The sequence below is a fragment of the Delphinapterus leucas genome, chromosome 13, assembly GCF_059928025.1.
Source record: "Delphinapterus leucas isolate spDelLeu-1000000601 "Yukka" chromosome 13, BTC_Dleu_Yukka2, whole genome shotgun sequence".
Lineage (NCBI taxonomy): Eukaryota > Metazoa > Chordata > Mammalia > Artiodactyla > Monodontidae > Delphinapterus > Delphinapterus leucas.
This window is the reverse complement of record NC_143141.1, coordinates 7,782,286-7,795,561: the sequence shown is the minus strand read 5'-3', so window position 1 is coordinate 7,795,561 and position 13,276 is coordinate 7,782,286. Positions and strand designations below refer to the sequence as shown.

General features: G+C 42.9%; 1 protein-coding gene across 9 annotated transcripts in view; it reads right to left on the bottom strand.

Annotated features, from left to right (window-relative positions):
* The window catches only part of AFF3 (ALF transcription elongation factor 3), a 605,847-nt gene that overhangs the window by 115,309 nt on the left and 477,262 nt on the right, over positions 1-13,276 (bottom strand). For all 9 annotated transcript variants that reach the window (XM_089922650.1, XM_089922649.1, XM_089922648.1 and 6 more), the window contains one exon: positions 8,402-8,453. In XM_089922650.1, the coding sequence (XP_089778776.1) occupies positions 8,402-8,453 (52 nt within the window). The remainder of the gene's footprint in view (positions 1-8,401; positions 8,454-13,276) is intronic.

Sequence of the window (13,276 nt, the reverse complement as noted above, 5' to 3'; positions counted from 1 at the left end):
ATTTTCTTATTTTTACTAAATGGGAAGATAGGCAATATAATTCATTTCTCCCTTCCAAATCCATTTAAAAAATGGCTTGAGTACTTAGTACCTTCAGGAATCATTTTGTCTTAAATCTTCTAACTCCTTTACTTTCTTCCAAAGAAACACTGGCGTCTAGAATTGTTAAAACCAAGAGCCACAGGTTTTAACTGGAGATCAAACCAACTGCCACACATATCTTGTGTCCTTCCTTCATTTACTCAGACACAAAATCTGATTCTCAAATCATTTGTCCTGTTTCTAGTTTGAACCTCATCAAGTATGAAAATTATAGGAGCAAACATGAGATTACGACTCCATTTCCATTAAACCTCCACATTTTGTAAACCTGGTCACAATCCTAGCTCTAGAGGTTAGTCAAAATGCTACAGTTTTTGAAAGGGAAGGCTGTGAAGAAATGCACTCTCTTGGTTTTGGAGGCTTCTGTTTGAGATAACTTCTAGAAAGTTATAACCTCAATATGGCTTGGTATGAAGCACATTTAAGAAGTGACTATTAACATTTCTACAGATTTGGATAAATGCTTTTCTCCTAAATACGTAGGTGATTTGTGTATTTATCTACAGACAATTTTTGTCCTTGGGTCTATGTTTTTTTCTTCTTTGTCAACACTTTTGATCTTTGGATAGGACTAATTTGAAAAAAAATCAGTGTTTAATTAAAAAAAAAAAAAGGGAGACCCAAAGTCATCTTTGATACTGAACAACAGACAGCAGGAAATACTCTCAATTCAATAACATTATGCATCACTCATGCATCCATTCAGCAAGTATCCAGCACCTCTGCTGTGCCAGATACAGTTCCTACCCTCAGGAAACTTCCAGTCTGGTTGGTTGAGATACTTAAAAAAGTAAACGTAATACACAACTAAAATTATGATGAGACCTAAGAAGAAAGGTTAGGTTATTGTGACATGGACTAACCAGGGGTCCAAGTCAGATAACTGGAGACTCCCTGATGAAGTGAAATTTATGCTGTACTTCCAAGATGAGTAGGTATTAATGGGGCAAAAATCAGGGGGGAGAGGCCTATGGAGGGCCTGAGGCAGCTGAGTTTGGCTTGTTGGGGGAGCTGAAAGAAGACCAATGGGGTGGAAGTACCATGAACCATCTCAGTGTGAAGTGAAAGGGAAGCCTTGAGTGAAGCCAGCTGTGTAGGGTACCGTCGGCCAACTACGGGCTCTGGATTTTACCCCAAGTGAAATGCGAACCCATTTAAGATTTTAGACCAAGGAATGACTTGATCTGATTTTGATGCTCTGACTTGATCTTTTTCAAAAGATCCCTGTGAGGAAGTTGTATTATAGAGGGGGGAGAAGAGAAATATGCTGATTTCTACTGGACTGGTTTAGACTAGCCAGGATGGAAAGAGGTGGATGGACTAATATTTGTGAATTTATAGGGATTAGAGATAAAATTAACATTTGAGTGAGGAATAGGGAGTCGTCAAGGATGAGCCCGATGTTTCTAGACTTAAACAACTGGGTGCCTGGTAGTTCTAGGTTTAGAAATGGTAACAGTCACAAGAGGAACATATTTGTGTGTGGATAGGTAGAGGGGTGGCAAAGACCAGAACTCCAGTTTGGCACAACTTGGATTTGAAACGCTTGTGAGACATCCAAGTGGAAAAGTCAAATAGGTCTGTGGTTAACAAGAGAGTTCTGAGCTGAGGGTATAATTTTAGAAATTGTAAGTATATAAAAATTGGGGCTTCCCTGGTGGCGCAGTGGTTAAGAATCCGCCTGCCAATGCAGGGGACACGGGTTCGAGCCCTGGTCCAGGAAGATCCCACACGCCGCGAAGCAACTAAGCCCGTGTGCCACAACTACTGAGCCTGCGCTCTAGAGCCCACAAGCCACAACTACTGAGCCCACGTGCCACAACTACTGAAGCCTGCGCACCTAAACCCGTGCTCCACAACAAGAGAAGCCACGACAATGAGAAGCCCATGCACAGCAACAAAGACCCAACACAGCCATAAAATAAATAAATAAATTTATTTTAAAAAAAAATTGAAGGTCATGGGAATTGATGAGATCATCCAGAGAGAGACAGAGAGACAGAGAGGACGTGGAGAGGAAAAATCAGAAATGCTAAAAGATTCCAACATTCAAGATTGGCTGCAGGAGGAGCAGTCAGCAAAGGAGTCTGAGAAGACACAGCCAGAGGGGCAAGAAACAAACCAGGAGGGTATGGTATTAGACGACTCAATAAAAGTGGGGTAATTAACAGTTTTCAATGCTGTAACTCTTCTGGTGAGACAAAGGACTGAGAAGAGCCTGGTACATGTGCTCTGCAGACCCACTGCGGTCACTGGTGACCCAGTGAGTGGTTCTGGTGGAGAGGAGGGGCAGAAAAGAGTCAAAGGAGTAAGTCCCCAAGTAACTGAGAGGAAATGGGACAAACTTTTGATAAGAGGAAGGCAGTGTCCTCTTATAATAGGGGGGAAGGGAGACAATGAGTGAAGACAAAGGTAGCTGTGTGCATCTGGTTACAGGAAGATGAGGCTTCTCTGTTAGATGCCAGTCAGCATGGTACGCAATAGGGAAGTAAAGATGAATAAGACACAGCATCAGATTCAGGTCGCTCACTCAAGAAATCAGGAAGACAGATAACTAAATCTCATATTATCAATTCTGTGATGGAGATAGTTACAGGATATCCTGGGAGAAAACTCATAAAATGCCATCACCAGTGAACTGCTGTGAGTTATGTATATATAATGTAATACCCAGAAATGCCACTAAAAAAGCTATACAAAGAGATACACTCAAAAATACTATAGATAAACAGAAATGAAATTCTACAAAATGTTCCAGGAAGCTACAGGAATTCAGGAAAGAGAAAATAGAAAAATGAAAAAACAAAGAGAACAAACAGAAGACGAAAAATAAAGTGGTAGACTTAAGCCCTAACATAATTATCATTAATGTAACATTACATTACATTAATTAATATTAGTTAATCACTTTAATTATCAACTAATAATTACATTAAATGTAAATGGTCCAAATACATCAATTAAAAGACAGAAATTGGCAAAGTGGATATGCTGTCTGTAAGAAACTCACTTCAAATATAGGTAGGTTGAAAGTAAAAGAATGGAAAAAGTTATATTATGCAAACATTAATCAAAAGAAACTAACAGTGGCTACACTGATATAGGATAAAGTAGACTTCAGGGCAAAGAAGATTACCACAGTGGAACATACGTAATTATAAAAGGTCAATCCACCAAGAAGATGTAGCAATCCCAAATGTGTGTGCACAAAATAACAGCTGTAAAATATGTGAAGCAAAAACTGATAGAATGGAAAAGACAAATAGACAAAACCACAATTACAGTTGGAGACTTCAACACTCCTCTCCCAACAATCGATAGAGCAACTAGACAGAAAGTCAGCAAGGATGTAGAATATCTCAACAGCAACATCAACCAACAGGTTCTAACTGACATTTATAGAACACTCCACCCACCATCAGCAGAATACACATAAAACATATACCAACATAGATCATATCTTGGGCCATAAAAAATACTCAATGCATTTATAAAACTTGAAATCATACAGGATGTGTACTTAGACCACAATGGAACCAAACTAGAAATCAATACAAGTAAGATCACAGGGAATCTCGAAACACTTGGAAATAAAACAACACACTTCTAAAAGCATCAAAGAGGATGACGTCTCACTGAACTGAATGGCAATGAAAATACAACATACAAAAATTTGTGAGATGTGGCTACAGCAGTGATGAGAGTGAAATGTACAGCACTAAATGCTTATATTATAAAAGAGGACTGGGCACATACCCTGAGAAAACCATAATTCAAAAAGAGTCATGTACCACAATGTTCACTGTGGCTCTATTTACAATAGCCAGGACATGGAAGCAACCTAAGTGTCCATCGACAGATGAATGGATAAAGAAGATGTGGAACATAAATACAATGGAATATTACTCAGCCATAAAAGGAAACGAAATTGAGTTATTTGTAGTGAGGTGGACGGACCTAGAGTCTGTCATACAGAGTGAAGTAAGTCAGAAAGAGAGAAATAAATACTGTATGCTAACACATATATATGGAATGTAAAAAAAAAAAAAAAGGTCATGAAGAACTAGGGGCAGGATAGAAATAAAGACGCAGACGTAGAGAATGGACTTGAGGACACGGGGAGGGGGAAGAGTAAGCTGGGATGAAGTGAGAGAGTGGCATGGACATATATACACTACCAAATGTAAAACAGATAGCTAGTGGGAAGGAGCCGCATAGCACAGGGAGATCAGCTCGGTGCTTTGTGACCACCTAAAGGGGTGGGATAGGGAAAGTGGGAGGGAGGGAGACACAAGAGGGAAGAGATATGGGGATATATGTATATGTATAGCTGATTTACTTTGTTATAAAGCAGAAACTAACACACCATTGTAAAGCAATTATACTCCAATAGCGATGTTAAAAAAAAAGAAATCAAAATAAATCAATTTTCAAAAGTAAAAAAAAAAAATAAAAGAGGACAAATCTCAAATCAATAATCTAAGCTCCCTCAAGAAACTAGAAAAAAAAGAACAAAACGAACCCAAAGCATGCAGGAGGAGGGGAACAATAAAGATAAGATATCAATGAAATTGAAAAAAGAAAAACTGACAGAGACTACCAATGAAACAAAAAGCTAGTTCTTTGAAAAGAGCAATAAAATTGATAAAGCTCTAGTAAGACTAACAAAGAAAAAAAGAAGATCTGTATCAAGAATGAAACAGGGGTTATCACTATAGATCCAGACATCAAAAGGACAATGAAGAAACACAACTCTACACAACATAAATATGACAACATAAATGACATGATGGATTAATTACTTGAAGAGCACGTACCACCATAACCTACCCAATGTGAAATAATCCGAATAGTCCTTTAACTATTAAGGAAATAGAATTTGTAAGTTTCTAAAAGTCTCCAGGCCCACATGGTTTCCCTGGAAAATTCTGACAAACATTTAAAGAAGAATTAACATAAATGTTATACAATCTCTTCAAGAAAGAGAAGAGCAAGGAACACTTCGCAGTTCACATGATAAGCCAGCACTGTCCTAATGTCAAAACCAGACAAAGGCAATACAAAAAAAGAAAGCTTCAGAACAATATTCCTCATGAATATAAAAAGACAAGCATGTGAGGAAAATGTAGAGCAATGGGAATTCTCTTATACTGCCGGTGGGAGTGTCAGAAGGTACAACCATTTTGGGAAAATGGTTTGGGATAGTCTACTCAAATTGAACATCCTATAGCACTTCTACTCGTGGGGACAATAGGAATGTTCCCATACACTCCCCAAAGACCTGTACAAGAATGTTAGTAACAGCACTATTCCAATAGCCCTAAACACCCTCGTGTACGTCAGCAGTAGGACAGGTAAGCAAATTACAGTATATGCACATAATGGAATGGGATCCAGCAATGGAAATGAAAAAACTTCACTTACATGCAATATCATGCATGAGTCTCACAAACAAAATGCTGAGCGACAGAAGCCAGACACAGCAGCGTGCACTCACGATCCTATTGATGTAACTGTGCTTCAGAGACAAGCGCAGTTACCCTACGGTGTTAGAAGTCAGGAGAGTGGTTATTCTTTTGGAGGCTGCTGCCCCGAAGGGGATGTGGGAGACCCAAGAGGCTGGTCATGTCTGTGTCTTGATCTGGGTGCTGGCTACACGGGTGAGTGTGGTTTATGAATATTCATCAAGTTGTATTCTTAGGTAACGTGTAACTTTCCTCTATGCCTGGTGTATTCCACTGTAAGTTGACTAAAATAGAAGAAAAAAGCCTACTGGATCTGGTGACATGAAGATTGTGGGTGAGCACAAGTTGTGAGGAAGTGGCAGGCTGCAGGGATCTAAGGTTAATTCCAATTTTACAAATGGTGACACCAGAGCACCGAGCAGTTCAGTGACTGGGTTTAAGGCTGCAGAGCCACTGCGTAGCAGAGCAGGGACTTGAACCCAGGGAGCTGCTGAGCTGGCGCTCACTCACTAAACTAGCCTGTCTCTTATTTTGAGAGCACAGAGGCAATGATAAAGGAACATCAAGACGGGAATATGCAAATGCATGAGTGTATGAGGCTACTTTAGGAAGAGCAAACAGCTGTAGCAATTCGATGCTCTTGTGGATGTTCCTTTATCACAGTGGCTACACAGGCTGGTGACCGACAGTCACAAAGACAACCAGGTGTCATGTTAGAAAAGAACAAGGATTTTAGTACACTAGATTTATTGAGGCAGGGAAATATACAGTACATTTTTGAAAGATTTGGGGTTAAGAGACAGACTCTGATTATATCTGAAAAAATAATTTACGTTAGGTGCTTAATTCTCTCTCAATGCCAGAGAAATGCAGAGCGTGTATGTGTGCTGTGTATATGCACAGGCTCCGCTCTTTTGGGGTGCAATCATATTTTGGTCTTGAAGAGAAAAAAAATTCTATGTCATCAGTGTTTTTTAAAAGCATGGGATTTACGATTTTGTGATTAGGTCAGGGTATATATAGGATATATAAAGGATAACTTAATATAATCAGTGTTAGAGCAATCACTAAACTGCCACATACAAAACCACTGTCCGGAGTCTCAATTACGAGGGAGGATTAGGGTATGAACGTCATTCATTCTGTCAGCTGCTTTCATTGTAAAAGACAGGAAGGTGTACATACGTACGGACCGAAAGCAAGAAGGATGTGACTGCTAGATTCACAGTACAATACTTTCCACAGCTACAGACTGAAAAGGAGTAGTTAATGAAGCAAAATGAGTAAACTAAAGGTTCTCACTGCCTTAGAGAATGTTTCTAGTTCATCCTTGATAACTAATTTTTTTAAATTGTGTTTTCAGTGGAAACATTTCCTGGAGATAATTCTGGAAATTCTTTCCAAATTAAGGAAGTCTCGCTGAATGAAACAGTCTGTAAATCCCTTTTCCAGTATCAAGTATACACACTCTACATGTTTGCTGTGACTTAATCCACAGCAAACATAGGTCCAATCCTATCTGGACCTCCACTGGGAAAAAAAACACAAGAGATGAAATCATTTGCTTGTAGACACAAAGACGAGGAACCAACATGAGGGGTGAAATCGTTCCCCAGATCTGCCAAGATTGCTGGGTTGTGGATGTCTGACGGGCCTGCTGCATGCACCTAGAAACAGATCAATAAATCTCTAAAAAAGCCCGAGTGGCCCTCCTTGCTCAAACTTTCTTCACTTGGGCTTTTCTCAGCTGGCCAATCTAGTTTCAAACTGCATTGAGTTCTATCTCACACCCAGTCCCTTCTTTGATGCCTCACCTTCTCTTACAAGGCGAGCAAGCTTTTCTGTGATCTCACAGTCATATCTGGCTCAGATGCTCTTCCCGGAAATGTCCTTTGATCTCACCTCTACACACTCTCTCGGTACACTATGTGCGTTTGCATGTCTAGACAGCTGCAACACCTGCACAGCATTCCACGATACCTCTGTATAAAATTCACCATTCCAAGATGACCTGGACAGTATACGTGTCTTGTATCACATGTAAAAATGACACAGAAAACCTCTCTGAATTGCCTTTATACCTATCATGTTTATCCCACCTTGACACGATACAAAACAGGTGATGAGAAAAAGGAAACAGAAGTGGAGGAAAATCTGTCTTTTCATGTTTTCAAACTTGCTTTAAAATACAAACATTTCCCGAAATGCAGAAGTGAGAGTGATGAATGTTAATTGAGTGTTTTATCACCTTAACTGACTGATCAGAAGAGTATTTATAAACCCCTGACTGATGTCTCGAGCTGATAAATCAACACCAGGGGAGAACATTTCAAGCACATTTATCACTTAAGACAAACAGGCTATTCTGAGCGCGATTATTTTTTATTCATCGTTTTAGCTCACCTCTACCTTTGCTTCCGCTCAATGTTAATAATATCTGTATAAGACTTCTCAATATTTAATGCTGAAGCATGCTTGTTGCATGCTGACGAGGTGAAGCTCACACATTTGATCTCCAGAAAGCCAGTAACCTTTCCAAAAAAAAAAGCTCTATCTCACATTGAAGCCTGATCCCAGGCGGCTTCCTGATAAATAGTTGCTGTTGGCTTCGATGCCATGAAGATCACAGAATTACAGTTTTATGGGAAATTAAAGCCAAGATATTTGAACAGACTGGCCCAATGGCACAGAATCTCGTAATCAGCAGAGGATACCCAGCGTCCTAGAGCATCACAATTGAGCATTTGTATGACTCAGTTAATACCCAGGACAGTCTACCAGATTGGCATCATCATATCACATTCAGAGAACGGCAACATCAAGGAAAATCTTACCTGTTCATTCTCCTCTTCATCGCTACTTAGCTTAAGGTCATCTTCTAGCATTCTGAAAGAGGGAACAAAGAGGTACAGATACTTAGAAAATTCAAGAGAATTTAGCACCAAAATACCTGTATTAGAGCAATGTTTCAGTAATGAGCGTATTAGATTTACTAATTAAAAAAAAAAGTTTCCTTTTGAGCCCTTTTCCTCTGATGCACTTAGGAAATTACAAACTGCCACATCATGAAAATAAACCCTCACAACAGCCAAAGGACGTGATGACCTGCTTCAGGAATATGAGGTTTTTGGGCTTCCCTGATGGTGCAGTGGTTGAGAGTCCGCCTGCCGATGCAGGGGACATGGGTTCGTGCCCTGGTCCGGGAGGATCCCACATGCCGCGGAGCGGCTGGGCCCATGAGCCATGGCCGCTGAGCCTGCGCGTCCGGAGCCTGTGCTCCGCAACGGGAGAGGCCACAACAGTGAGAGGCCCGCATACCGCAAAAAAAAAAAAAAAAAAAAGAATATGAGGTTTTAAACGAACAGAGTCAAATAGGTGCTTTTCCTTGTGAAGTTGTAATTCCACAATTATTTGTCCAGTGTTTTCCATGTGGCGGGTGCTGAGCTACATCTCCATCACCATTCGTGGGAAGCAGAAGGAGAGAGCGGGCAGAACCCTGCCGAGAGCTAGAAAACCACAAACTCAAGTTCTCAGAGCAGCTGCTGGGCCTTCCCCCATCAAAGATCTGGAAAAGAGGGCTTCCCTGGTGGCGCAGTGGTTGAGAGTCCGCCTGCTGATGCAGGGGACATGGGTTCGTGCCCCGGTCCGGGAAGATCCCACATGCCACGGAGCGGCTGGGCCCGTGAGCCATGGCCGCTGAGCCTTTGTGTCCGGAGCCTGTGCTCCGCAACGGGAGAGGCCACAGCAGTGAGAGGCCCGCATACCGCAAAAAAAAAAAAAAAAAGATCTGGAAAAGACAGCTGCCTGAACATCCTACCGGATGAGGAAAACCAAATAGGAGGAAACTTTCTGGGAAGACTCTGGGGAGGAACTCCCCAGAGCCCCCTGGGTCCCTCAGCTGCGTCATGACAACCGCAGTGGGGAAGCTTACTTTTGGGTCTGTAAGAGTTAAAAGTTAAAAAAAAGAAAAAAGAATTTGAGAAAGAATATATGGGTATGTATAACTGAATCACTTTGCTGTACACCTGAAACTAACACAACACTGTAAATCAACTATACTCCAATATGAAATTAAAAAAAGAGGATATATTAAAAAAATTAAATTAAAAAATTTCAAACATTATTTCTGACGATGATGAAACTGTATTCTTATCAGTATTGCTGATTTATTTCTTTGTAGAATAATCGTTTTCAGATGAACTCATTTCATAAGAAGTCTCACTCAGAAGTGTGTTCTACACACAGATGAATGCAGAGCTCTTCTGTCCGGAGTGAGGGGAAGAGTCCGTCTTTGGATGGACCCTGGGGCTCCAGGGATCAGTCTGGAGGCCACTGAGTCCCTGTGCTCGAAGGCCTCGCTCTCCTCTCTGAAATCACCTTCAAAGTCCAAAGACTGGCCCCTAAAATGTGTTGTTTCCTATAAAAGCCAATTATAGGCCTATTGTAGATACATTCCTCTGAATATTTTTATAAGTAATTTCAGTGACTTTTGGGGTGAGCTTGGGGTAAAGATCTGCCAGGGCAGGGCGTGGGCCCACTTCTGCCTCTCACGGCTGTGTGTTTGGGGCAAATCAATAAACGGCCCCGCCCCCAGCCCCATTTCCCTCTTTGTAAAATGAAGGGTTGTGCTGGACATCTCCAAGGTCCAGTCCTCCTTTAGCGTCCGAGAGTCTGCAAAATAAATGTGCGCCCTATTTCCTAAAGTAAAACGACTCCTGTATTTGTTCTAAAGAGCACAGTTGTGAAATTTTAAAGCAATTCTTGGTATACCATTTAAGCCATAACCATTAGGATACCAAATCCCCCCTGGCTACAGCTGTTCTACCAGCAGCAAGTGGTATCCTTCTTTTATTATTCAAACCAGAAGCAAACAAGCCAAACACTGGCAAGGACTGCACAGCTGCACCTCAACCGCCCTTTACGTCTGTGTGGCACGTCACTCATTTCCCTTGACCTCGCAAACTTGAACCTGGGCTTCGAAGAGAAGAGATACTGGTGATTTATTATATTAGAGTGCTGTTGGGGGAGAATCTAGGCGAGGACGGTGTTTCCTTTGTCCTGGGACACTACTGACCAGCACGGTGATGGCACAGAGTACAGTACCAGTTGGTTGGCCGGGCAGCTACGATTTTTTTTGTTTTTTTGTTTTGGCTGCGTTGGGTCTTCGTTGCTGCGCATGGGCTTTCTCTAGTTGTGGCGAGCAGGGGCTACTCTTCGTTGCGGTGCGCGGGCTTCTCATTGCAGTGGCTTCTCTTGTTGCGGAGCACAGGCTCTAAGCGCACGGGCTTCAGTAGTTGTGGCACGTGGGCTCAGTAGTTGTGGCTCGTGGGCTTAGCTGCTCCACGGCATGTGGGATCTTCCCGGACCAGGGCTTGAACCCGTGTCCTCTGCATTGGCAGGCGGATTCTTAACCACTGCGCCACCAGGGAAGTCCCCCCATAATGATTTTCCTACCCAAAGGCACAAATACGTTTCTGATGAAAAGGACCAGAGAAGTCAGGACAGTTTCTTACCCCCCACTCCTCACTCCCTCTTTTGGGGTCAGCTGCCAACTGCAATTCGGTTTAACCTCAAGGACTGCCCTGTAAACACTGGGTGTTCACAGTGTGGGTGGTCCCGTCGGGGGATGGGAAGGGGGAGGGAAGGACACACAATCGTTTTTAATGACCCCCCGTTAGATGGAAGTCACGTCAAGGGTGCCTGAGTAGTTTCATCTGTGTATGGGCGACAGTGTGGACAGATTTGAAGGCCATGGCCAACCAGAGCAAGATGCCCCTAAATGTCCCAAAGCAAGGGATCTTAGCTTGGCCGCACACCCGTCCTGTGACTCGGTTACCACATGAAGCTGGCAGAGTAAAAGCTGTGTGTGGGGTTCCTTTTAAGGTAGGGAGTAGAACTTGTTTTGTTTATTCTAGGTGCACGCTAAATGTGTCAACACATGAACATGTGTCTGGTTGAATCTCAGGCTGCCTTTCACACCCCTGATCCTGGGAGAGTCACACCTCTGGGCCATGGTTTTGTCATTTCTATAGTGAGACTCAGCTCCCTTGTCATCCTTTCCAGAAGAAAAGCAGTCAGAGATCCACCTCACTTTGGGAATAGAAATTATCACTGAATTTACCTCTCTTATGTTAAAAAAAAAAAAAAGATTAATTGTGTTTCTGGTCTGAGATCCAAAAACAAAGGATCAAATGTAAAAACATTCTGTATTCAAGAGAGGCTTGGAGAGAAGTTAGACTCCAATAAACTTCAGAATGTCTTGGAAAAATGGGAACACCGAGTCTGAGAGCTCATTCACATTGCACAGTAATCCTGTGAGCCTGCTGCTACCAGCACGAGGGACCGCATTCCTGGAACAGACGGTCACCACTGCCCGGCGCCCCAGACCCCAACAGGCATGCGCTGAGATGACTCAGTCTCAAGGCCACCCAAGAACACGCCCGGCCCTTCTGCATAATTCTGGTCACAGTGGAGTCCCTGTGACTCAACTTCCAAAGCACAGTGCTGGTCCTTTTTAATGCTGGGAAAACCAGAGTGGCTTCTTAGAGAGCCTGAGGAGGAGCTGAGGAAGATGTGAAGTTAGAGAAGAATACGGAAGAGCTGGGACCACTTAGGAGCCTGAGAGCTGTCCTCATTTGGTGAAGGCTGTGTCTGCCTCCATCGAAACACACAAATGGCACCATCGGAGCAGTCCGCCCCCAAATCTGATCCCACCTGCTTGACAACATGTTTATCATCTATTTTCAAAAGGAATTACACTGGCATAAGTAAATTAAACAAGAATAATAATAACAAAAGTTTTAAACCAAGAGTGAAAGAAAATGCAAAGTAAGTGTTGGTTAGGACACAGGGCAGAGATGGAAGATACCTGACTCTGTTTTTGAAAAAGCAAGGAAGGCCAAGACTCTGATGCTCTGAAGCGTTGAGGATGGAGACTGGGAAGGGTCATCAGCACATAAGTGCAGGGCCTGTGCTTCAGCATCACACTGACTCGCAGGGCACCCTGACGCACCTCTGCGTCCCTACACCCCCCTCATCTGAGCACCACCAGGCCTTCCTCCCGATGGTGACGCCCACCCACCCACAGCCACGCTCCTTCCATGTCCCTTGGCGCCCACTCCCCCTTCGTGTCCCCGCAGCACCCTCCTAGGTGTCCCAGCTCCTGTCCAACCTGACCTCATTCAACCCTACCTCGAGGCGGGTGCTGCCGGAGCAGCAGACCTCGGGGGTCTGAGCACAGACTCTGGAGTCAGACTGCCTAGGAGGAACCCTGGCTCTGCCACTCAGCTTGCTTATTATCACAGAACCTTGTGCGGAACCAACATTCAACGCATGTTCATTTTTCATTAGTATTCCTCTTTTACCTCTGAGGGCCATGCCTTGGAGCGTTTAAGAAACTTGCATGCGTAAACAGTTTGGGACAGATGTTTCTGTAACAATGCCTTAGAACTAAGCCATTTGCTCTGTTTTCAGGCCATGTTGAGAAGAAAAGATGGCGTTTTCTAGAGGTTGCGGAGGGGGATCTATTTTAGGATATAACTGCTGCCATGGTTGATCGATCTGACGTGAGTTCGTGCCTGCAGAGGACAGAAAACATGGCCACCAGCCCGAGTGCACAGGGGACATATCCTGGGAGCCTGTGGTCGGCCACACAGCCTGGAGTACCCACAGCCTGATGACAACAGCTGAAATAAAACAGATAATAAAAT